We start from the raw sequence: 25,409 nt of genomic DNA on the forward strand, positions 1-25,409 counted from the left end.
CCACCCCTGGGCAGGTGGGCCTATGTTGCATAAGAAAGCAGGCTGAGCAGAGGCCAGGGGAGCAAGCCAGTAAGCAGCGTTCCTCCATGGCGTGTGCTCCAGCTCCTGCCTCCAGGTTCCTGCCCTGAGTTCCTACCTTGGGCTCCCTGATGAATTGTGACTCGGGAGATGTAAGACAAATAAACCCTTTCCTCCCCAAGTTGGTATTGGTCAGAGTATTTTGTCACAGCAATGAAGAACAAACTAGGACAGTAGCTGTCTCCCGAAGATGGTCCAGCTAACTGGCAGCGTGAGGGCCCCTGGCCTGTGGACCGTGCGTTGCCTAGGAAGCTGGTATCAAGGTTCTCAGACTTGGCTCCGTGTGCTTCAGGTAAAAGCCCGTTATGTAATGGTGCTCATTGGCCTAAACTCCTTTTAGGGCTCTCCACAGTGATCGGTTAGTTCCCACAGTAGTATGCGACACCCTCCTGGATCTAGTCTCTCCAACATCACAGCCTCACACACGGCCACACCCCAGCATGCACTGCACCCACAGAAGCTCCCATCATAGGTTTTCCTCTTCCCAGAGCACCCATCTCCCAACTCCAGCACCAGTCAGCACCCTTTGTCTGTTGTCTCCTACTCAGAGACATCTCCTTCCCCTTCCCTGTCCCTAGGGAGTCTCAGGGGCTCTTTTTCTGGTTTCTCGTTGTGCCTATGGCACCTTTCAAGAAGTGAAGAGATAGCGCATTGCTTTTCCCGCTTCCAGCATGAGATCATGCTTAAAGAGATAAACCGCATCTTATTCTTGCTTAGTTCTGGGTGCCTAAGATCTGGGTTAAAAATGAATGCTAGCCTAAAACCCAATAGAAAACAGTAGTTAGAACTATGGGCCAAGTAAAATGGGAAGGGGAGGGGGAAGGGTAGCAGACCCACGGTGGGGCCAGGCTTCCAGGCTTAGACTTGTGCACGTCTTTCCCACAGCCCTGTGGAGCGGGCATTCCTGTTTCAGGTGCCCAGATTAGGCCCCAAACTAAAGCTACTTGCCTGAGTTCACGTAGCTACTAACAAGGACTTAAATCCAGATTGGGCTGATTGAAAAATAAGCAACTGAACAAAACCCATGCTGTTCCCATTATTCCACTTGGGGGAGGCAGAGGAATGAGAGGAAAGGAACGCAGTCCACGGCTTCAGTAGTAGGAGAGCAACAGCGTCTTAAACACATGCCCTCTTTTGACTGGACAATGGTCTGCTAGCTGTAAGGAAGGAGGAGAATGGGGGAGGAAGAAATACTGCCAATAAAGAAACAGCTAAGGGAGACAGAGCAGGCAGAGAGGGAGGGTGGGTGCAGAAGGCTTGGCAGTTCGGGAAGAACAAGAACATTTTGTGCTGGAAACTATGAAATGACCTTGGGCCCCTCCCCCCACTCACAGCCACTGAAAACTCAATGGCTTGAAACAGGGTCATGTGAGAAGTCTGCAAACGATGGTAGACTTGGCCCAACAGGCAACGCAGCACACATGGATACTCCTGTCTCTGCCTCTCACACAGAGTCTGGAAGTCACAGATGTGATACAGAATGCAGAAGGGGCTAGTCTGCCTGAGCACCTTCATCAACACGTTTTAAACCTGATATATGATGATGGTGGCACCCAACAGAAAAAGCCAAGGCCGAGGGGTGGGAGTGTGGCCTTGTATCAAGTGCTTCCAAGCCTTCCCGGCAGCAGCGGCCTGGGTGCCTAGCCCCTGGGCCCTATGCAAAGCACAGCACCTTTCCTCTCCTCAGCCCCTTGTCCTCTCAGGAGATGCAGTTCTGGGAAATGGCTGAGTTCTGGCAGAAGCACAGGGTAGACATTTCTGCTGGGCTAGGTGGGTGACACAGAACCTTGTAAGCTGCTGAGTACAATGGGTGCTCACCTTTAATCCCAGTACTCTGGAGGCAGAGGCAGGCAGATCTCTGTGCGTTCAAAGCCAGGCTGGTCTACATCAGGAGTTCAGGCCATGTAAGGTTATATAGTGAGTCCTTGTCTCAAAACAAAACAAAAGAAAATAAAACTGAATGGCAGGATGGGCCCTGGGTAGAGGTCAGGCCTGAAAGATAGATGGCTTTCGTTTCACACATTTCATTTCTTAGAGCTTTAAAAATCTCCAGATTGTATCCATATTATACATATTCATTTCTTTTTTAATGTGTTATATTTTCCTCTCTCCCCAAAACATGTGGATTAGAAACATTGAGCATGGCATTTTATCCCTCCATTGAAGAGAACGACCCAGGTGAAGTCTACCCTGGGACTTCCCCACATTCTCCCAGTTGCTGATTCCTGGCCATACCCACTTCCCTCAGGTTTCTACCCTGGGTGTCACACCGATGGCCTGCTCCGGCCTCATCTCCATACCCAACTCACTTGTAGACAAAGTAAGTTCCTTTGAACCTGGCAAGACAGTTGAGAAGGCATCGGTGAGAGATGCCGGCCGAGTGAGATCATTCCTGACTGCAGACAGGCGACTGAGCGTCCTGGCCCTATGAGAAGCATGGGGGACACTGGTGTCAAAGCTTTGCAGGAATGGGCAGTTATACTTTCGGGTCCTCTAAGATCTGACAACTTTCTCTCTAAGTCTGATGGACTCAAGGTGGTTGTGCTCCCATGCTGCCTTGCACCCAAGAGTGAGAGACACGCTCTGTCCTCTGCCACGGCTGGTTTCTTCAGCAGCACCGGCTACAGAGGCTCTGCTGAAGCCCAAAGAGGCATAAGATGGGTCCGCACATCATCTCTATCTCTTTCCCATGTGATAACTTCATATGGCCTTCGAGGACCGTCAATGCAAGGATCTGCATTGCTCCCATGGTAGAACCTGGAACATACCTGGCTTCTGCATATTTCTGTGTTCTGTACACTTGTTCCTTTGGCACTGGGAAGCTAAGAACACTCCAGTTCACCCTTTCATGCCCTGCTTAGCCGTCCTTGAAGCTTCCAAGAGGCCTAGATGGGAGATGCCCCTTTAGAACACTCTGAGAAAGGGAACAGGATTCAGGTGTTGAGGAAGGAGACAGGACCCCAGTAGCAGGTTACTAAGCATGTGGCCCGGATGCCAATTCTCTCTCAGACAAGGGAACAGTTCATGCCAAGGGAGACCCAAGACAAACACCAGACGGACAGCTATTGTAACAGCCCCAGAAAAAAAGGAAGAGGAGAAAAGTTAGGAAAGCACACAAAGTATGAAACATCCTAAACAGCTCTGCAGCCAGCCCCCGTGGGAAAGCTGGGCTGCTGAGGGTGAACAGCAGCTGGACGGCTTCTACATGCAGAGGCCTGTGAGGCAGGCCCTTAGCTGCCCGAATGAGGCTGGCTCCCACTTCCCGCAGTGCGGGTTTCTCATCTCAGTTTCTAGAATCCAAATAGCTGTGTGTACCAGAGGAAAAAAACATTGGTCTTTGGGCCTTGGCAATTCCTGGAGCCAGGCCTTTTCCACCCCATTTCTGTGAACAGACACGTAACCCCACGGGACTTTCTAAGGAGCTGTGCTTATCCACTGTGCAGGGACACCCGACTAGTTTCCATGATGCCATGGAGGGAAGGCTGCGGGTCAGGAACTCTGAGAGCCATTGAGAATCTTCATGTTATTCCCTCCTCTGAGCTCAGAGATCTTCCTTCTGGCCCTCAAGTAGGCAGGTTCAGGGGCTAGTCAAACTACCCCTATAGTAGACCAGCAAATAACAGTCAGATTATGGGGCCTAACCAGTTTTTACACAACTATTTTTGTAATGCAACTGTGTCCATTTAACAGGAACAAGAAGAAAAAAAAAATACTAGTAGGAAACTAATACCAGTCGTTCTAAGTTATTTTGGGAGTATATCTACAAGTATATGCAGATACCACTTGGCGGATGGAGTCCCAGAAGACAGAGCAAAAAAGATGGGGTGAACAGCTGGGCGTGGTGGCACATACCTTTAATCCCAGCACTTGGGAGGCAGAGGCAGGCGGATCTCTGTGAGTTCGAGGCCAGCCTGGTCTACACAGCCAGTTCTAGGCCAGCTGGGGGCTACAGGGAGACCCTGTTTTAGAAAGAACACAAAAAATAAAGATGGGGTGAAGAACACAGCAAGTCAACAGCACCTTGTGTCCTGTTGTACCATCTTTTCCTACGTGCCAGGCACTATCTGCACTGCACAGTGTGGCCGAGGGTTTCGCGCAGCACTAAAAGCATCTCCTGTAGTATGTGATCTCATTCTCACTCTGTAGAGAGGAAACTGAGGGCCAGGGTCACATACTGAGACCGTAAATCTGTCCTTCTAGCCAGTATGTCTGCTATGTCCCCAGGCATGGTATCTCCCACACCACCATTTACATGTGCTTTACGTGGAGTCTTTCTCAGTGGCCACACCATGCTGCACTGGCCATGGGGACACGGTTGCTTGAGCAAGAGTTGGGACTTGCTGATGGGACTGCTCCCAGGAGGCACAAAGCCAGGGCTGCTGCTTTTCCTCAGGAGCATCCCAAAGTCTGAATGTGTTGAACAAGGAAGAGAAGACAGCCAGGCTATAAAAAAATTTTTTTTAACTTCTTAAGTATGAGATCCAAGCAGTGCATCAGCGTGAAAAATGTTCTTTCTGCTGTCTTTTAGGAATGTGGGTGGCAAACGGGCCAAACCAAGTAAAACTAGAAGTGTGGCCAGACCTCCCTAATCAGAAAGAATAGTATTAATTTGATCACTTCTGTTCCTAAACAACAGTCTACATTGCTGACACAGAGGGTGTTTGCAGGATGCAAAGGTGTGTGTGAATGTGGCCACATATATGCAGGCACTCAAGTCCATGTATACATACCTATGGACAGATAAACACATACCCTGCCACCCACTGAGAATATTTATTCATACTGATGCAAGAATCAAACTGCTTTTCTTTTTCAAGTCCTACAAACATTAAAAATAAGTCACGTTATGTAAACACATTCAGCTTCTGCGTGTCCACCACTGGTTCACAGAGAGGAAGAACTGCATATTCACGATGCCCTCTCACTGAACACAAGGTTTTACCTCACAATGAGTCAGAAGAGAAGGAGCATCACAGAATGTGGTGCTTCCTGTAGTCAACTGGATCGGATTTAGAATCAAGAGGCGATGAGCTTCAGGGCATGATGCCTGTGAATGATTACCTAGAGTAGGTTGGCTTTCTGGGCATGCCTGTAAGGCATTATCTAGATTAGCTTAATCGAGGTGAGAAGACCTGCCTTAGCTGTGGGTGGCACCATTCTATGGGTTGGGGTCTCAGAATCAAAAGGATAAGCCAGCTGAGGAGAATTCATTTCTTTCTGACTGAGGATGCAGTGTAACCAGCTGCCTCTAACCCCAGCTGCCCCCGACTCCCCCAACCATAAGGGACTGCACCCTGGAACTGTGAGCCACGATAAACCCTTCCTTCCTTAAGCTGCCTTTCTCAGGTATTTCGTCACAGCGGCAAGACAAGTAACAAATACACAGGGGTCATTATTACGGTGTTCTCAAGGCATGCTGCCCCAGCCCTGGAGCACGTTTTCTGACAACATGCTTCTTGGCATTGTGAGCTGCCCTGAGATCCACCTGCCCTGCTCTTTCTCCATTTACCCTTCTCTCCAGGGCACTGCCTTTCTGCGACCAGTACAAGACAGTGGACCAACAGTCTCTGTCCTAAGCCATGCTACCCGTGATCCCACAGGGCACTGAAGCTGCCTGCTGTGGCTTTTGGCAGCAGCTCTCCTTCCTTCCCATCTGCATTTGCCTCAGCTTCTTCATAGTTCCCTGGGGGTCTGTGCTGAATGGCACATTTTCTTCCAGTCATAACAAGCTGCCATCTTGGATTTTGCCCCAGTAGCCAGGGCAACTAGGGCAAAACAATACAGTGGTAGCCTGTATTGTCTGTGGTGATGGTAATAGAGCCCCTGGCCCTTCTTAGGTAACCCTTCCTGGGTTTCCAGCTATTACTACTTCCCCCAGCTACAAGGGATTTTGGGAGATGCTAGATTATAGAGAGAAGTGACATGTTGATTGAAAGTGAGACTCGATGATGGAGCTTTCGTGGGGCTGCAGCTGTTTTGGGGTCACCCACGCTCCTGTAAGTAACCCCTCACCCATGCTCTGCAAACAAGTTCAATAAACTCATTGGTCTCCCCAGAGTGGACTTCTGGGTCCCACACCCAGAATTCACCAGCACAGCTGGACTGGCTCCTGCAGATGTTCCTTATGCCTCTTGTTTAGGGAGTGAAGGATGACAAAATGTCCCACACTTTGTAGGATGAGGCAGTGCTCCCCTGTGGGGCCTCTAGGTTCCCCAAGGCTGGACGTGGCAGGGCATCCTGGTGCATTCTTCTGTGTGCTTCTGTCATTAGCCTTGTCAGTAGCAGGGAAGGCACTGATTGGTGAAGCAGAGTGCCACTCCCACACTGCAGCCACCACAGTATTACTGAATTCCTAGAAGTTGAATGGGCCCAACTTTAATGACATCCAAGAGACCCTGATCTGTCATTTTGGAGTTTTCTGAACTTTCAGGGCATGGGCAGCCCCTGAAGGAAGGATTTACCTCCCCTGGAAAAGCAAAGAGTTCCATAAAGCTCTTCTGTCTGCCTGAATGTGTCCCAGGATGGAGCTGCCATCACGTAGTAAGACCTCTACTGTGTTCCTAGCAAACGTGGGGAGTGTCCTTCCTCAGTGAGCTTCTAAGTTAGGGAGTTTGTGGTTTCTTAGCACCCCCATCCCTTCGGTAGGAACAAAGTGTTGTTTAGACTGAGTAAACAGGCACAAAACAACTGAAAACTCCCATTTTAATAAAGTGCGATCTCCAGATGAGGCTTCTGAATTCACAGTGGGGTTATCTCTTAAGAAGTCCATCATAAGCTGAAAACCAGCAGATGGTGTGTGAATATGGCGAAAATATACTTAATACACCTAACCTACCGAACATCCTGGGTTAACAACACAGTGCACCACAGCACACACATACACACACATACTCAAGTGGCTGGCTGGGAGCAAAGGCTTTCTCCACTGCCCAGAATCAAGAGATTATCATATCACCAGCCTGGGAGAAGATCAACGCTCAAAGTGTGGTTTCTATCATGAAGTCAAAAAGTCCTGAGTTGAACCATGATACATTAAGGACTGCCGGCATGCTGGAAGTTTGGCTAGCACCAATGCACTGTTCTGAAACTCCCACAGAGCTGCCTTGTTTTTCAAATATATGTGTGCGTAATGTGCTGGTGTACTTGTGTAGGCACATGCGTGTGTGTGCATGTGGAAGCCTGAGGCTGAGGTCGTGTGCCTTCCTCGATCACTCTCCACACTATATTCTGAAGCATGGTCTCCTGCTGAACTCAGAGCTTGCTGTTTTAGATAGATTGGCTAGCTAGCTTGCTCTGGGGTTCCCCTGTTTCCAACTCTGCCTCTGCCTCCACCTCCTGTGTGCTGGGATTATGGGAGGGCTACCCTACCCACTGAGTTTCTACGTGGGTATAGGAATGAGTTTGTACAATGTGGACATAATCTCAACTAAGACTTTGTTTTGGTCTTTCGAGAGAGCTGTCCTGGAACCCCAGCTGTCCTGGAACTCACTGTGTAGACCAGGCTGGCTTGTGCTGCCACGCCCAGCTTTTAACTAAAGACTTCTAAGAAACTTCACAATGGTAAAGTTATTGTTTATGGGGGCTTCAGAGATGGCTCAGTGGATAAGGGCACTGGCTGCTCTTACAGAGGACCTGGGTTCGATTCCCGGCACACACATGGCAACTAACAACTGTTTATAACTCCAGTTCCAGGGAATCCAATGCCTTCTTCTGACCTCTGCGGGCATTGCACGACAGGGGTACACTTACGTACATGCATACACATAAAAATAGTTTTTAAAAGTTACTGTTTATAATGTAAACAAGTTCACTGAGCCATGTGCTCCTCTTATGATGTGCACATTTGACCTTAATCCCTCAGGGCCCTTCCTTTTCCTTCCACCCAAGATAACGAATGAATGTGGATATATGTGTTTTTACCATCGAAGTGCTCTGCAAACAGCATGCTTATTTCATTGAGAGAAATTGAGAATGTCTGTGTGGCATTCCAGGTCTCTGGAGCAGAATGTAAAATTCTTCTCTGATGAGATAAGGGTGGGTTTAACTTCTCCTTCCCCATATCATGCTGAAGCTTCTCACCATTTTGTGTACTGTTGGTCCCTGACTCTTGTCTTGGGTGGCTGTTGTGCTCCTTCAGAAAAGTTGAACCTGGACAGGTCAGAGACTTGTCTGAAGTTAGATGGTTAATACCCAAGAATTCAAACCAGGATCTGGTTGATAGGCTTTGGAAATCTAATTTTTCCTCTAAATCAGGGACTGAAGAAGTATAATGCATGGGGCAAATTCAGTCCATGCCTGCTTTTATATAGTGTATAATCTAAGAATGGTATTTACCATTATATTTTCAAGTACTTGAAAAAAATTAAAAGATGTCAAATATGATGACATGGGATTATTCAAATTTTAATATCCATGAATTACGTTTCATGGGAACCCGAACTGACCTACATGTTTGGTGTTATCTGTGACTGCTTCCATACCTCAAAAGCAGAGTGGCTGGAGCAAGGACAGAGACCACATGGTCCATGCAGAACATCTCAGAAGTTTGCTGGCCGAGCTCTTGACACCTAGACTTCTGTGGCTCTCAGAATATGGGAAAGGCAAGGCATTTTCCTCCCTTATTGTTAGCATCATAATTAATGACTATAAAAACAATACTAATTTTTCCTAAGGAAACGATCTTTAAAGGGTTAAACGCTTCTTCCCTGTTGAGCTTCCTTCCTTGTTGGTTTTCTGATATTGTAACGTTATACAAGGTTATTACAGGGTTAGACTCTTAAGACTTGCTAGTGATAACAGGAGGGCCATGATACTGTGATCTCTCTTTTTTACTCTCCATAAAAGTGGGAAATTACACAATGCATTGAAAGTTGGAGCAGCAATGCTCCATTTCAAGAGGAAAAAAGAGAAATCTTTTCTTTTGTATATCTCTTCATTCCCTCCAAGACAATACAAATATAAACCATTAGTCTTGTTTTAAAATTAAAAAAATATTTTATTATTTTTATTTATGTGTATGTGTGTATTGCCTGTGTGTAGGTAAGTGCACCTGTGTCATGTCGTACAATGCCCATGGAGGACAGAAGAGGCTGTTGGATCCCTTGGAACTGGAGTTAGGACAGTTGTTAGCTGCCATGTGGGTGCTGGGATTCAAACCCAGGTCTTCTGCAAGAACAGCCAGTGTTCTTAACCGCTGAGCCATCTCTCCAGGCCCAGTCTTTTTTTTTTTTTTAAAGAAAATTAATTTATCATTTTTATTCTATGTGTATGAGTGTGCTGCCTGTCTGTATGTAAGTGCAACTGTGGTGTGCAATGCTCGTGGAGGTCAGAAGAGGGCATCGGATTCCCATGGAACTGGAATTACAGGCAGTTGTTAGCTGACATGTGGGTGTTGGGAATTGAACACAAGTCCTTAGTGCTATCAACTGCTGAACCATCTCTCTAGCCCCTTATTTTGTTTTTTTAAGAGAGAACCTTTCTATGGAACTGGGCTTGATCCTCCTGCATCTGTCTCCTGAGTGCTAGAATCATTACGTGTGCACTTCCTTTGGTCTTGAGGGTCTGGAGAGATAGCTCAGTCAGTAAAATGCCTGCTGAGCAAGTGTAAGGACCTGAGTTGGAACCCCCGACACCCATGTAAAAATCTGGGTATGGTAGCACACTTTTCTAAACCTGGCAGAGGACAGATGGAGTTGGAGACAAGAGGGTCCCTATAGCTCACTGGCCAGCCAGCCAGCCCAACTGAATCAATGAGCCTCCAGGTTCAGTGAGAGACTCTGTCTCAAAAACTAAGGTAGAAAGAGCTAAAGGAAGCCACCCAGCACTGATTTCTTGTGTCCACATGCATAGACACATATCTGCACACACATGTGTACACACCCAGATGAACGTATACATGTACCATGTATACACACACACATACACAGAGAGAGAGAGAGAGAAAAACCCACTGGCCTTGAAGCAAGACAATCTAGAGATGTCTGTAGAGATGGTTTCATTGCAATGTGAATGTAGTTAATGCCACTGAACACTTGGAAATGGTTAAGATGCTAAATTTTACCTGATGTATAATCACCACACTTAACTCCTAAAGAAAAAAAACCCATAGTTATTAATTTTGGAAAAATACAATTCTAAAATCATCAAAAAAGATTTTATATATAATTTAATTTGCAAATGCAGAAAAAACAATTCCCAAGGAAAGAGGTTTTCAAAGATTTGAAACTTTGTTGCATTTGTGTGTGTGTGTGAGAGAGAGAGTGAGAGAGAGAGCTATATCATGCATGTACACATGTTTTCAAAAAAGCACCCAGGCTCGAACAATTCAAATCCTTTTGTTATTCTTGTCTATCTCGGAAATAGAAATATTTACAAGAATTGTGCCATTTAGAATGCAAACAGTGGAAACCAAAATAGAGTAATTAAGTCTGAGAAGTTGTTATAACTCCAACACCTCACACCAGTGACACAGAAGAAAAGACCGTCAGCCCCTGAACACCTATTAAATTCCTCTGCAGTGCACATGCAAAGACTGTTGTAACCTATAGGAAAAAAAAAAGAGTTCTAAAGAAAATCAAAACCACCACAGAAACCCTAGACTGAAAATGGAACTTAGACATTTAATCACGAGGCTGTAAAATTAAAGCTGACTGTGGATGTGGCTAAACATCTTACTCTAATCCTATTTGCCAATTTTCCAAAGATTAGTAAGATAAAATCCCTCAGCATGTGCTTTGAGTTGTCTGGTAATTTCCACCAGCTCCTGAGAGGCAGAGGTGGTGCACAGGGCTCCTGAAGGTTCTACTGTTTGGAACCCCTACAGTAACTGAAGTGGCTTATGGCCTGAGCCAGTCAGCAACAATACTGCGCTTCTCAAGTGAAGCTTGCCATTCTCTCGACTCTATAGAACCAGTGCAATCTTTAACTAAGAACAAGGGTAGCTACTTGCACTCGGCCCACATAAGACTGGCCCTATCAGTAGTCAGTCAAGGAATGGGGAAGGACCACTGGACCATGGAATGCCCCCCCCCCTTTACCTCTGAACTATTGACTATTGATAGATTCTGGGAGAGGAAGAATCTCTATCTCTACTTGTGCACCCACTGATGACAAAGGGACAGCTCTGTGTTGCTTGTTGTCTGCAGCAATATGGTAGTGGCAAACCAGTAATGGTGCTTCAGTATGAAGCAGAGTGCTGTGAAGGAGATGCCAACTCAATCGAACAGCCATTGCTTTGGCTGCTTCATCTAAACCCTATATATCCAGTCATCACTCACTTTTAACCACACACACACACACACACACACGCACACACACTCGTACTTCATTATTTTTTTGGAAGCTATGGATGTTCAAGGTAAGAGAGAATTCTAAAATTAACACTAAGTATAGATGCTGGGTATGTGTTACCAAGCTGTAACAGGACCGAACTTTGGTCTACCACAGGCTCTGTGGTAGGTAAGGACTCAGGACACAGTCCTGGGAGACATAATTCTCATGCATGGCATCCACTAGGGCTGGACAGAGGCTGAGGTGATGAAAAGCTGCCAAGTCCTCCACAGAGTTTAGCACCGTCTGAAACAGCCCACAGAGGTCTTTCCACCCAGGAGCCACAGGGCCTGCCCACTGCGTCCACTCTAAATTCTAGAATACACATATGCATGAGGACCTGAGCAGCCCTGGATGCCTCCCTGTGGGAGGGTTCCTCACTGTCTTTCTCTGTCATATGAACCATTTCTGTTATTGTAACAAATCAAAAAAAAATGCAGATATTCTAATTGGCCCTTAGAGATACACTGTTACTCTTCAAATAGTCTTGTTAACCACCCAGGAAGCAAGGAAGTCAAAAGTGCCTAGCAAAGTCCTGTCAAAACATTTTTGTGAGGACTGGAAGTTGTTTTTTAAAAATATGTTGGAAGCATTTACCAACTATACGGGGCTAAAAATAAAATTTATTGAGGCATATTTTATCTACAGTAAAATGCTTCTATTTTAAATGTAGTTTGATGAGTTCTGACAGATACCAACTCTCATAAAACCACCATCTCAATTAAAACGTTTCCATCACTCTTGAAAATTCTGCTAAGTCTTTGCAGTCAATCCCCTTGGCTCAGCTGTGGTTCCTGCCAACCACTGATCTGTGTTCTGACACTCACCATTAAACTGTTCTGGAATTTGATGTAAACAGAATCGAATTGTATGTAATTTTGGTGTCTGGTTTCTTTTGCACAGCACAATGTTTTAAAGATCTATTCACGAGCTTGAATCACCGGTGAATAATAATATTCACTTGCCCTCCAGGCAAGTGTGCAAGCCTGTGGGGTCCTATGCAGTAACAGGAACAGCATTGTGGTGTGCAAGCCAAGTTATTGTGAATCAAATGGGAAGTGAGAACGTGGAGATAACTGGTTAGGTTAGTTTCTTTGTACCAAGGCGCAGCCCAGAAACCACAGTGTAATAGTGGGAGTTTTCACTGAGCTAGAGGATTTCTGGAGCCATGAGCCCTCTAAGGAGGTGGAAGGCCTGGGCTGTAGGAGATGAGAGAGGATAAGGAAATGCATGGGTCAAAAATGCAGGGATCCAGGATTCTGTGCTCCCCTCTCTTTCTGTGAGTGATGGAGCTTATGTGTGAGTGGGTTAAAAACTCACTGCTGATGAGCAGAAAGGATGCCTTACTCTCTCTGACACTAGCCCATGTAGCCATGGTGACTTTTGCCTTGGTTAGCCTCCCTGGGATGACAGTATTTTCAGAACAGTCAGTATAGACCTAATGTTTAGGGGAAGAGAAGTTGTCTCCAGGGAAGTGACAATGAAGCCAAGTCCTGCAGAATGACTGCAGAGGAGGATGTGGAGGCTGGAGGTCTCACATGGTCAGTGGCCCATAGGTGGAGGCATATGGCTTGTTGAAAGGGGGCCTTTGGAGTGATCTGTCAATCTTTCTTCATCCAGATCCACCTGCAGGCATTTTATTTATTTATTTATTTATTATTTATTTATTTATTTTCTTGCATGTATGTAAGTGTACTACATGCATGCAGTGCTCATGGAGGCCAGAAGGCAGCCCTGGATCCCCTGAAACTGGAATTTCAGATGGTTGTTAGCCACCTTGTGAACACTGGCTCCCTGTAGCCCCAGCTGTCCTGGAACTCACTATGTAGACCATGCTGCCCTTGAATTCACAGAGATCTGCCTGCCTCTGCCTCCTGAGTGCTGGGATCATAGGCGTGCATACCTCAAAGTCACATTATAATAGGAATCTGTTCACACTAATGTGCAGGGGTTAATATTGGTTAGTACCGTGTTCCAGTACTATGTAATAGTTTAACTGTGTACCTGACCTTTATGTGTAATATTACTTCATGGGAATAGGTCCTTAGATTGCATAAGTGATCCATGAGTCCTGGGTTAGGGACTATCTGTAATCTTACCTTCATGGCTTGATGATAGTGGGACAGATGGGTGATGAGAGAAGATAGTGTTACATTTCCATAAGTAAAACCTTCTTCATTCAAATCCCAAATTGATACTCATTTGACAGTTTTTGGAGCCAAAGAATGTAGTCTTATCTGGCTGGGAAATTTGAACTAGTTCAGACCACATAAAACAGCCATAATTTGGCAGGCTCGTACATGGGCATCAAGTCACACTGACTATCCCATGTTCATATAAATGCTTATGATGATGAATTAATCCTGGACTGACATCTGCAGCAATTCCAACACTGTAGAATGTAATTAAAAAAAAAAAATTGATGTCATGGCGGCACATGCCTTTACTCCCAGCACTCAGGAGGCGGAGGCAGGCGGAGCCTGTAGTCTTCTTAAAGAATGGGGATCTATCACCCTTGATTATTACTCTGTGCCCTGCTTAGTGTTTGACATGTAGCCGGTTCAAAACCAATGTTTATTAACAGACACACAGTAGAAATTAGACCATTGGACAGTATAGCTAGTATTTCCCAAAGAATTTTCAAAGAGCCTTAGATCCACAAAATTTTCTGGAAGAAATTCCTTCATTAAAGAAATGCTACATAGTCTGTGTCACTTGGAGATCAAGCATGCACATTAGTGCATCAAAGAAACCTGACATAGATCTACAGTTTCCCATAGTTATTTGACCACGGAACCTCCTTTTCACATAATACCTTTTGGCATCCCTTCAATCTAGCAGCTTCTGAAAAAAAAAAAAAAAAAGGGAGATGTTACAGTGAGTCACAATGGGGTTAGGAAGCTAACTCCCAGGAGGTCGGGACCCTTGATTTTCAGCACAAAGTCAGCTGCTAGATAAATGCTTACTTAATGGTATAGAAGGTACTCTCTTCTAGTCAACATCCAAGGTGATCATTTCTACCCAACTAAGGTTCAGAGGGTAGCAGAAGTGGGGCGTGTAATTCCAGGCATCCCCAGGCTGCCATAACGGAAAGGGTGCTTCTGTAAGAGCAACAGGACCACCCAACATCGGAGAAGCAGGTACAATAGCAAGTTAAAACAGAAATAAGAGTTATGGAAATAGTAATTTTTAAAAAGGTTTTGTACTTTATATTTTAAGTTAAATGGCTAAACACCGAGAATGTTATAATTAGAGTATCATCCTCCATACACAGGAGGGCCCAACCTGAGACATGGGGTGGTGTGAATCAGGACAGGTACACACTCTGTGGGTAGGAGAAGAAAAATGATAAAACAGAAATCAGACTAACACCAGGGCAGAGGTATCACCCTTAGTTACTTCTGGTCTTGTGTTGGTCTAATAATATTTTAGTAAGGAAGGATTGGAATGAATTGTAATTAAGTATAATTACAACTAAAAATATTTATAGTTATTGTACATACATTTATGCTTAAATTTGATACGCTACATAGAGGTCATTCCGTGATTCAGATTAATCTCTTTTCAACAAACCCCCTTATGTTATCTTTTTAAAACTTAAAGTTGCGGGGGAGGGCAAAAACAAAGGTCTTATCAGATCAAGTGAAGGAATCTGAACCTTTTATTTTCATTCAGTTTTAATTAATTTTAGTGGCCAGATAGGAGAGAGCCAACTCAGCCTGTGGTCCTGGCATCCAGGGTGTTTGTGAAGTTTCAGTCTTTGGTGGTAAGGCCTTTGATAGCAGGAGGCTTGACTTTTCTGATAACATAACTGATTCATGTTTGTTACAGAAAGCCAGAAAACCCAAGAAGATCTGTATAAAAAAAGAAGCATTTTTGTGATGGCGCACGCCTTTAATCCCAGCACTCAGGAGGCAGAGGCAGGCGGATCTCTGTGAGTTCAAGGCCAGCCTGGTCTACATAGTGAGTTCCAGGCCACCTGGGGCTACAGGGAGACCCTGTCTCAAAAAGAACAACAACAACAAAAAAGAAGCATTTTCTATAATTCCATCGTGTGTGGGACTGGCGGCCCATACTTACAGAGCTCCAGCCCCAAGAAGCAGAGGCAGACAGGCCTCAGGCCAGAGGTCAGTGTAGGCTGCAGAGCAAACACCTATCTAAAAAACATCAAAGGCAAATCTTTCAAAAGAACAGCAAAGGAGAATCACGGCTGGCACCTTCTGTTGTATTTCGTTCCTCCTTTATGGACATATGCTTAGTGATTCTCCAGTACAGTTTTGACTCCTGTTTTTGCTACTTAATATTATATGCTAACAATTTTCCAATTTGTATCGTTTTAAAATCTAACTGAAAAGAATTTAGAACCTGAAATAAATCAGATTATATTTCACCCCAATCAGATGAAAAGCAAAACAGTGTTGAAATCCTCCCCCAAAACAGAAACCAGCCACCTACCACCCTACAATGCAGAATCAAACACTCCCTGGACCCCAGTGGGGAGGAATAAATAGGTCCGGCAAACACACATGGTTGATTTTGCACAACGCAATTAAATGAAAATATTCACCCATTTCTTTGCTGTTTTTCAAACAGACACTTGAATAAGTCTGCCAAGGCTCCCAAAATTTCTGGCAGGCATGTACACCCATCTCTGGGCATTTGGGTTGCCATGCGTGAACAGCCAGCAGCTGATGCCACCCTGGACACACACACGCAGTCATGTATGCATGAATACAGACACACGCACGACATCTGAATTATCAAAGTAAGTCCCATGAATGCAGGCTCTGGTTTACCTCTGGGCTAGGTGCACCTCTCTGCTGCCACAGTGGGCTTTCATCTAGGAAGACCTCGCTAAACGAAGAGAGAAGGTCATCTTGGACAAGAGATGACAGGGCAGGTGGTATACAAGGCAAAGATCAGAATTTCAGTCAGTCAACCCTGGGGCACTCTGGAGTTGAGGTCTTTTGAAGATGGGGAGACCGAGACCCAGAGATATTACAAGCCTTGCCCAGGGTCAAACAAATAATGTGGTAACACGATAGTGGCAATGGCCTGGAAAGGACAAAATGCGAGTTGGAGCTCTTCTCAATGGCTGCATCCAAGTGCAAGCCGTTTGGCTGAAAGTCAAGGAACCCGCCTGACAAGCAGCAGTCTGGAGGCCTCTGTCCAGATGATGCTTCTAAAGAAAAGATCCTTTCAACGGCTCCACAATGGCTGCTTATTGCCAGCTATTCAGGGTACAGCTTGGCTCATGTAAAAGGCTCTGCTGCTTTTCACAGTCCTGACCTGATCTGGTGCTGCCGGCCAACCTTGGCTACTCTACTGACTGAAGCCTCTCCAACAGAAGGGCAGGCATGGCCTGGTCACCACTTAGGGGGACATAAGGTCAGCATATGCCTGGGCTCAGAAGCTGGGCCTTCATGAGACAAGGCCTTTCAAGACTTTAATCCTCAAATTGCTTTTCAAAACTCCCATGTTAAAGCGGTAGTTTTGGTGCTGAAGCTTATGAATTCCAATCGTTAGCCAAGAGATGCGCTGTGGGGGTGGAGTGGGAGGTGTGCTTTGGTGGAACAAAAAGTCAGTAATGAGGGATGGTGAAGAATGTGGTTCACATGTTCACCTGTCCAAAGTAATGAGAACAAGTGAGGAGACAAAATAATACATGTAAAGACCTCAGTGAAAGGGTGAGCAAAATGACTCAGTGGGTGAAAGTGCCTGCCACCAAACCTGACATGACAGCCTGAGTCTGGTCTCTGGATCCTCTTTGGTGGAAAGAGAACCAGCTCCTGTCACACTGTCCTCTAACTTCCATATGCATGCCATGGCACATGCGTGTGCACACACATACACATGCATGCATACACACACACACATATACCACATACACTAAATGAATAAAGGTAAGAAAAGAGCTTATTGACCAGGTGTGGTGGCACATGCCTTTAATCCCAGCACTCAGGAGGCAGAGGCAGGTGGATTTCTGTGAGATCAAGGCCAGTCTAGTCTACATAGTAAGTTCCAGGTCAAGTGGGGCTACAGGGAGACCCTGTCTCAAAAAGACCAAAAAAGAAAAAAGAAAAAAAAGAAAGAAAAGAGCTTAGTGGACTCTCTGGAAGTCAAGAAGTAGGGCTACTGTTTATCGCCTGAATGCCTAAGTGCCTTGCACATGCTGAGGACTCGAGATGTCATAGGACAATGTGGGAAAACTGAGGCGTACAAATGAATGAGACTGGGCTTCGTTTATTGCTATGAACTCCTTCCCCATGGGGTTTCACTTCCCTCTCACCCCCTCATGGTTTTCTCTCTTCCTCACACTGTGCTGCAGCGGTGGGGTGGTTTGTGGTTGGTGCCAGGGTGGGGGCAAGAGGAAAAACTCAGAATTGTGAAACACATCGTAAAGATGAGTGGTGTTGCCCAAAGTATGGCCCCTGGATCATGACTGCTTTAAGCAGCTAATGAGTGATAATAACAAAGGAAAGTTTGGTAGCCAAATGCAGTTAGATTGGGTGGGCTGTACAAAATGATGCCAGTCTTTACTGGCGATTTGAAGGACTTTAGTCTGCTATTGGATCGCACTGTGCATCTTCAAAGGTGACAGGTATTAGTATTTAGTAAATCATTTGATGAAGGGAAAAGGTTTTATTTTATTAATTCTGGGCAAACTGATCTCTAGATGTCTCTCTGTTTACCACTTCACTGGGCTGACTCCTAATCCTAGAGGAAAGACTGCACATCCAAAAGAGTAATTCTTAGGGCCAGCAGCATCAGTGTCATCAGGGGCCAAAATGAACACTCCATCCTGCCAGATGCAGAATCGGAATTTGCGCTTTAGTAAGATTCTCCAGGTGACTCCTTTGTACAAGGAAGTCTGAGATGAAGACTGATTGTCCTAAGACACTCATTTCAACACCTGTGGTTGTGTAGCCAGGACAAGGCTCATTTCAAAATACTATCTCCAAGAGCTTCTGACTCAGATGGTGTATGGATCCCTACTGAGAAACATTAAGCATCCACCCCTCTCTTAACTGAAGATCTCCAGGACAAAGCACAGGACTATAAAATTGCAGAACAGCCCTGGGACAACCCTTGGTCTTACAGCAGTGCCTGCAGGGATGGGTGGTGGCATCCTCATCATCTTGACAGTTAGTGATAAGAAAATGGAGCCCTGGAGAGGGGCTCCTAAGGCCTAAGGCAGGTTACTCAGGGGTCAGCAGGCACATTGGGGTGAACTAGTTCCAGCCAGTCTGTTGTTGTCTCTCCCCTGGCTGTCCCATCAGCTCTTCATTCGCAGTTACTGCAGCGCTAACAGCCCTCTGTGAGTTTACTTGTGTTTCTAGTGAAAGGCCAACAAAACACTGCATTTGCTATTTGTGCTTGCTAATGATTATTCTGATTAGCTCAGTTCTGTCAGCTGACTTCCAGGCAGCCAGAGCCAACAGTAGCCTGCTCATTCAGTCAGGGCCTGGTCCATTTTCTAATTACCAGCATCATTTGGACTCCTTTTCCCCAACTGTGAACTTGCTTGAGTTCAGTTGTCAGTTGTCATCAGCTGTTGCACTTACATGAGAAATGGATGATCTGTCACATTTGTCCTCCTGCCAGCCTCCCCCTCCCTCCCTGCTGGAGAGCAAGCACAGAATGGCATGTGCTTCTCTGGGTTCCCAGGCCGCCGGCTGGGCTGCAGAGGCTGAACAGCAACTGGGACCACAAGGCAGACTGTGGAGGCTGATAGATGTGTTGGCCCTCACTGAGCTGGCCAGGGTGACCTCTTCCCAGCTTCTGAAACTGAAATTGATTCCCTACTCACAGGGTTGACAAGATCAACAATTGTCCCCGTTGACCTAAGACCAAGGGCTTTCCTAGAACCTGGGGCTTTCATTGCTAAAATGGAGAAGGTAGGTTATCCTGTATCTGTTAGGGCAAAGGCCATACAAGAGCATTCACAAATTCCTGTGTGACTGATCTATTATATGGGACAGAGAATGACTGGATGCTGTGGCTCCATCGTGTGCTGTCAGGTCTGAAACTTTAACACATCCCTTCATTGCTCTATACCTTAGTTTGTTTCTAATCTCTACTGCAGATCAGACAGGATGAAGCATTATTCCCAATAAACATACGGCTAAGCTGCAGTCCACAGGCACGTCCTGAGCTAAGGGTGGTACCAAGGAGGAAGGGCTGGGTATGCATCATCCTTAAACTACTCTTCCCAGATTAAAAACATTTCAAGTATTTATTTTGTATCAGGCGCCATGGACAATTCAGGCATCCATCCTGTTTGCTCCCTATCCTCACAGAGCTGACAAGCCCATGGTAGAGACAGATACAAACACAATGAACTATGTTTGTTCTGAGGTGATGTAGGGTGTCACTAGGATGGAGGAAAGGCCACGAGAACCAGGGAAGGGAAAGTGGGGCAGTTCTACCTACTGTGCACCAACTAAATTCATTCACTTAAGAGCTAGCATTGCCCAAGCACTTACCATGTGACTAATCTAATTTCTATAACTCCATTATGTTTATTCTATGAATGAAGTTTGAAAAGGCAAGTATCTTGTTCAAGGTTGGAAGTAAATGAAAGGTTTGAACCCAGGGTCTGAGTCTTATGTTCTGTGTGATGCTGAACCTCCTACTTTTGTGGATCCTCCAGATGACCCATGTGCCAGACGTGCAGTCAGCCCTATTCAAAGCCACAGAGTGGACTCCCACACAGAAGACTGTGGCTGCACATGGAAGGCGGAGGAGGTGGGGTTCAAGTTTTTCGCTGGAATTCTAAGGCATGACTCCAGGAATGTCCCATGGATGCTGTGGGACTTCTGGGAACACTGCTGTTTTGAAGGAAACTGGCTGGACAAATGCTGCCCTTTGGACCTCAGATGCATTACAGTATTAAGACTGTATGGCCAGAATGTGAAGGCAAATGCCTGACTATCCTGCAGAAACGAAGAACACATTCATCATGTGTGTTTTCTATACTGTGTTGTTTCCTCACAGCATATCTCTCATACAAAACATATAACATCTGAATGCGGAGTGTTTGGTATGTACAGAATAACTGCATTGATTTGGGGCTGGTGAGATGGCTTGGCACATCAAGGTGCCTGCCAACAAACCTGCTGGCCTGAATTCATTCCTGGGACCTACATGGTGGAAGGAGAGAACCGACTTAAGCAAGCTGTCCTCTGGCCTCCACACGTTCCAGCAGTGCACACACACGCACACACATATGTAATAAATAACTAAGTCTGAAAATCCAAAAATTTGGGCTAGAGAGATGGCTCAGCAGTTAAGAGCACTGGCTGCTCTTGCAGAGGACCCGGGTTCAATTCCCAGCACCCACATGACAGTTAACAACCACCCATAACTTCAGTTCCAGGGGATCAGACACCTTTCTCGGACATGGGTACACTTACATGTATGCAGGCAATACACTCATACACATACTCTAGTATCTGGGGGATCCAGCACCTGTGGCTTCTGTAGGCACCTGAACTCACTTATTTATAAAAACAAATCTTTAAAAAAAGTTGTAAAAAATTTTGCTTTGCTAGATCTGATTATAATATGCACATAGCGACCGCTGACTTAGTAAGTCAGGGATTCTAGCAATATCAGCCAGTGAAATGTCGTCAGTGACAATCCATAAGTGATACTGGATATTAAGCATCTGAGCCCAATACCATAAATTTCTGTTGTTCTTGAGATGGGGTCCCTCTACAGAGCTCTGACTGGCTGGGAACCTACCAAGCAGACCAGGCTAGACTCAAAATTACAGCGATCTTCCTGTCTCTGTCTCCAACATTCTGGGATTACAGGTATATAAAAACATGCCCAGATACCATATAATCATTAAATTCAGAAACATTCGTGGTATCTAATTCTATGATTTACAGGTTTGGGTTTGTGTAAACAGCAAACACATGATTTCACTATAATTAAAAAGCAAACATGTAGGGAGATACATTTTAAGTAAGATTTTTTTTAAAAAATAGAAGCTTTCTGGGGAAACTGACACTTTTCTTGGTCAAATCCATTTTTAACAATTCCTCTTTAGGCTGGCTAATCAGGGTTTTTCTGCCAGGCCCCCAAGGAAGCTCCTATATAGACTATTGTCTTGTTCAGGGCCCGGCTATGAGGCTGGGCCCACAAGGCGGCTGCTGGTAGTACCAGGTACTACGATCCCTGGAGCCCTTCTTCAGCTATAAACGATAACTGATTTTTGATGGCACAGAAAGGCTTTCTCTCCTTGCTGATGTACACTCAGCGTTACCCCACAAAGGCCTTTATGATTCTGAGCATAAAGGAGACCTTGACATTCGGCTCCATCTAGCCCATGTTTGTGCATTTAGTTCAGCAAAACTGAAAAGCCTGAGTGCCCAGCACAGCCTTGCCTAGCAGTCCTGGGGTCTCAGGACAGTGCTCTCTTCTACCAGAGCCTGGTCCCTGAGGGGACCTGAACCCCCATGCCCAGAAACACTGCTGTCCTGCTTCTTTATTTACATGGCCCCGCTCTACCACTTCCTTCGTCCTTGACATTTTCTGAAATTAGCTCTATCAACTGTTTCCAGTACTTAACCTCCTTGGAGTTGTTTGCACAACCTTTTCCTCCTGTACCGGCTGTTTACCCTCAATGCTCTTTATAAAGAACAAACTAGCAAATCCACCATCGTGCATTTTGGTTTTCATTCCATGTGAGTCCTACAGTGATGCTCAGCTGTTACTCAGAACTTGCCCCCAAGAGCTTTCTAGAAACCCGCTGTGAAAGAAAATGAAGACGACTCTCTATTCTTTAGCCAATGATGTGAGAGATGCTTCAACTTGTGAAAAGTCTTGCTTTGTTCCACCGTAATAGTGATACAAAGAAAAGTGCTTTGCAGTGTATTCCCTAGTACGATCGTAGACTGCACAATGGGAAATTCTGAAGGTGATATATAAAATTCACCAATATCTGCTTTGCTAGATCTGGACAACACCTGAGGTGCCAAACAGTTTACCCATGACCTGTTCACACATTGACCAGTGCAGACCAACCAATCCACAGCCCATACCCAACCACCTCCTACATAACACTCTCACACTAAGCACCCCAAGCCAGGTAGCAGATAACTCGGGACAGCAGCTACGCTCCAAAGCCTGCTGAGATCTTTCAAATGAGTCTACAATAGGCCTGTTTCCCTGTTCCACCTTACTCCTGCCTGACCTGGCGTGTCCTCAATACGGCTGCTTTTGACATGGCATGGCTCACCATGACTCTTTCTCTGGGGATATGTAAATAGAACAAAATACCTTTTCAATGGTCGTCGTGTGGGCTATTGGCCTCAAGTATCTAAATAATAATAAAACCTATCATTTCAAACTGTGGATGAGAAAAAAGAATCCCAAGTAACAGAAGATTGGGCCATTATTTAAGAGGACTTGGAGAAGATGTTGTCAACTGTATTTAGCAAAACTGCCACTTTAAATGTTTCAAGAAAAAAAAGCATAATTTTTGTACAAAGCAATGTATCATAGTGGGTAGAAAGGTACTCACTAGAGTCACTGGAAAGAGCTGTGATGCAAGCATCCACATTAATGTGTTACTTGTTTAAAAGGCGATGCATTTTGGGGGTCCTTGATTTTTCAAATGTATCTTGAATTCAACAGTGAATGTAGCTTATAAAGAAATTCAAAGCAGACCCAATTCATCCGTATGGTAAAGTCCGAGTTTTATCTAGAACTGTCTGGATTCTAGTACACCCATGGTGGCATCACCCAAGGGAGTCAGTATGAAAAGCATAGTCGGTACAATGCTGTGCTCTTGTTCAGGGCTTACTTCTACCCCATGCGAAGTTTCACTTGGCTTTGTGTGTTTAGGTGGTGGCATACAGTAGGAGCTAAATATTCATCTACTAACTAAGGAAATGTTTCACTGGCCAATAACATAGGAGATAACATGATAGCTCAAAGAAGCCACTTTAAGAAGTCAAGTAAATAAGTGAAATATTTCAGAGCTGACCTCTAAGGCTACTTTTTCTGGCCCAAACCATTATACCCCTACTACATTATGTCACCTCCCAGAGAGCAACCTGAGATACTTATTTGGCTGCAATGGACATTCAGACATGCCCTGGTCCTTTGTTGACCACTGACTCTGGTCCAATTCTACAATCCCCCAGCTAACAGCTTATGGGCACTTTCCACAGGTCTCCCAGCACACGGTGACACGGGGCTGGTTCTTGGTGTGACCTAGTGCCTTTACTACAGAAGACACTTACCAAGGGCTCTAGCTCCTTGCGGTCTATGAGGTTCATCTCTGTGACAAAGAAATAGAAGTGTTTGTAGCAGGTGTTGACGTGAGCCTCTGCACCCATCACAATGACCCGGTCGAAGTGGTGGATGTAGACGTGGACAAAGACCCGAAAAAGGCGGCACAGGATCTTCTTGCAGATTTGAAGGAAGTTCTTTGGGAAGGGGACGCCTAGAGGAGCAAAAAGAGAAAGGCACAAAGATGATGGGAAGGCTCTTTCCCTCACAGCTAACCAGGGAAAGACAGGAGGAGGTGACACTGCCATGTTGGAGTGGGGGTGGCACTCCTCACCACATCGGAGTCAAGGGAGGGGAGGGCTGTAGCAGATTAAAAGCACCGTCCCACTTCCAGGTGCAAGTGCATGTCTACTCCACTCCAGTCAACGGTGGCCAGAGGGGGACGGAGGTCCAGGGTGGTCAGAACTTTGGACTGCTCAAGAGAATTCAGAAATCTGGACTTTTATGAAAACCCATAGCCTTTAAAAAGGTTAACTATAAATTTGCATTCTTAAAATTTCCTGCCAGATCAAACAAAACATCAGTCTACATGAGACTCCAGCTTGCACATTCTGATTAAAAGCTTGTCCCGAGGTACACTGTCTCTAGGTTGGGGAGTTTCAACCAACCTCATTTACTGCACGACTCAATTCCCCTTCACCTCTTTGAGGGTGAGGTGTTGATGGGCTATGTTTTCATGCACAGAAAGGACAAGTGGCTAGAAGAGTCACTCAGATTTCCTGTCTGATGACCACAACTTCCAGCTGAGTCAAAGCAGCAAATGGCAGAGTCTCCAGCGTGCTTCCTCCCTCTCTCAGATGTTTTTCAAACTCTCGCTCTTTACGCTGTCTAAGTGGTAGCCAGTTGTAATGGACTGCTCAGTTAAACAGACTTTGTTTGAATTCCTACTCTGTTCCTCTCCCAGATATATGACCATGAAGAGATAGTTATTTAACTTTTGGTTTCTCATCTGTAAGGGGGGGAGGGTCAGAGCAAGGCCTTCCTTGCATGGTGGGGAGGGTATCACCATGACTAAGATTTTCACATAGGAGGGGCTCACAGATGGGCCTGACCTGCTTCTCTCTGCAAGGTAAAGTCTGAAGCAAGGAGTTAGTGTTAGAAGGAAAGTCCCCTTGTCCAGAAAGGACAGGTGCAACCATCAACCTTCCATCAGCATTGCATGGTTGTGCTGGGGACATAGTCTGGTTCCTAGTAAGCCTGGGGTTTTGCTATTCTTAGCTCCACAGAGACCTGAGGCAGTTGCATGCTATGAAATGTTCTGTAAGGGGACCTTGGACCACCCAGGGCAGGACAGGAGACATGGAACATGTCTAATAGCCAGCTGTGACAGGGTCTGTCTTCCCAAGTCCCTACACTGATACCAGCTTTTCTTAAAAAATAAAATAAAAGTGGACAGGAGTGTGGTACAGACCTTTAATTCCAGCACTTTGGACGCAGAGGCAGGTGGCTCTCTGTGAGACTGAGGCCAGCCTGGTCTACATAGCAAATTCTAAGCCAGCTGTGGCTACAGAGAGACCCTGTCTCAAAAAACAAAAACAGAACAAAATAATAAATCAAAAGTGGCACTATACCAAATGAACTCAGGGAGAGTGTGGGCATACTGGGGCAGCTAAATGACAGGGTAACAGATGCTGGGATTTAGGGATTAGGTACAGCGGGGGCAGCCATATGAAGGGCTTCTGGGCTATCTCTGGTGA

At 45.5% G+C, this 25,409-nt stretch overlaps 1 protein-coding gene across 3 annotated transcripts in view; it reads right to left on the bottom strand.

The window, feature by feature from the left end:
* Positions 1 to 25,409, bottom strand: part of Mob3b (MOB kinase activator 3B) — a 209,135-nt gene that overhangs the window by 8,678 nt on the left and 175,048 nt on the right. For all 3 annotated transcript variants that reach the window (XM_017797129.2, XM_008828959.3, XM_008828960.3), the window contains exon 3: positions 23,664 to 23,866. In XM_017797129.2, coding sequence (XP_017652618.1) covers positions 23,664 to 23,866 — 203 coding nt within the window. The remainder of the gene's footprint in view (positions 1 to 23,663; positions 23,867 to 25,409) is intronic.

The sequence above is a fragment of the Nannospalax galili genome, unplaced genomic scaffold (genome assembly GCF_000622305.1).
Source record: "Nannospalax galili isolate Female #2095 unplaced genomic scaffold, S.galili_v1.0 scaffold52, whole genome shotgun sequence".
In the NCBI taxonomy this organism is placed as follows: domain Eukaryota; kingdom Metazoa; phylum Chordata; class Mammalia; order Rodentia; family Spalacidae; genus Nannospalax; species Nannospalax galili.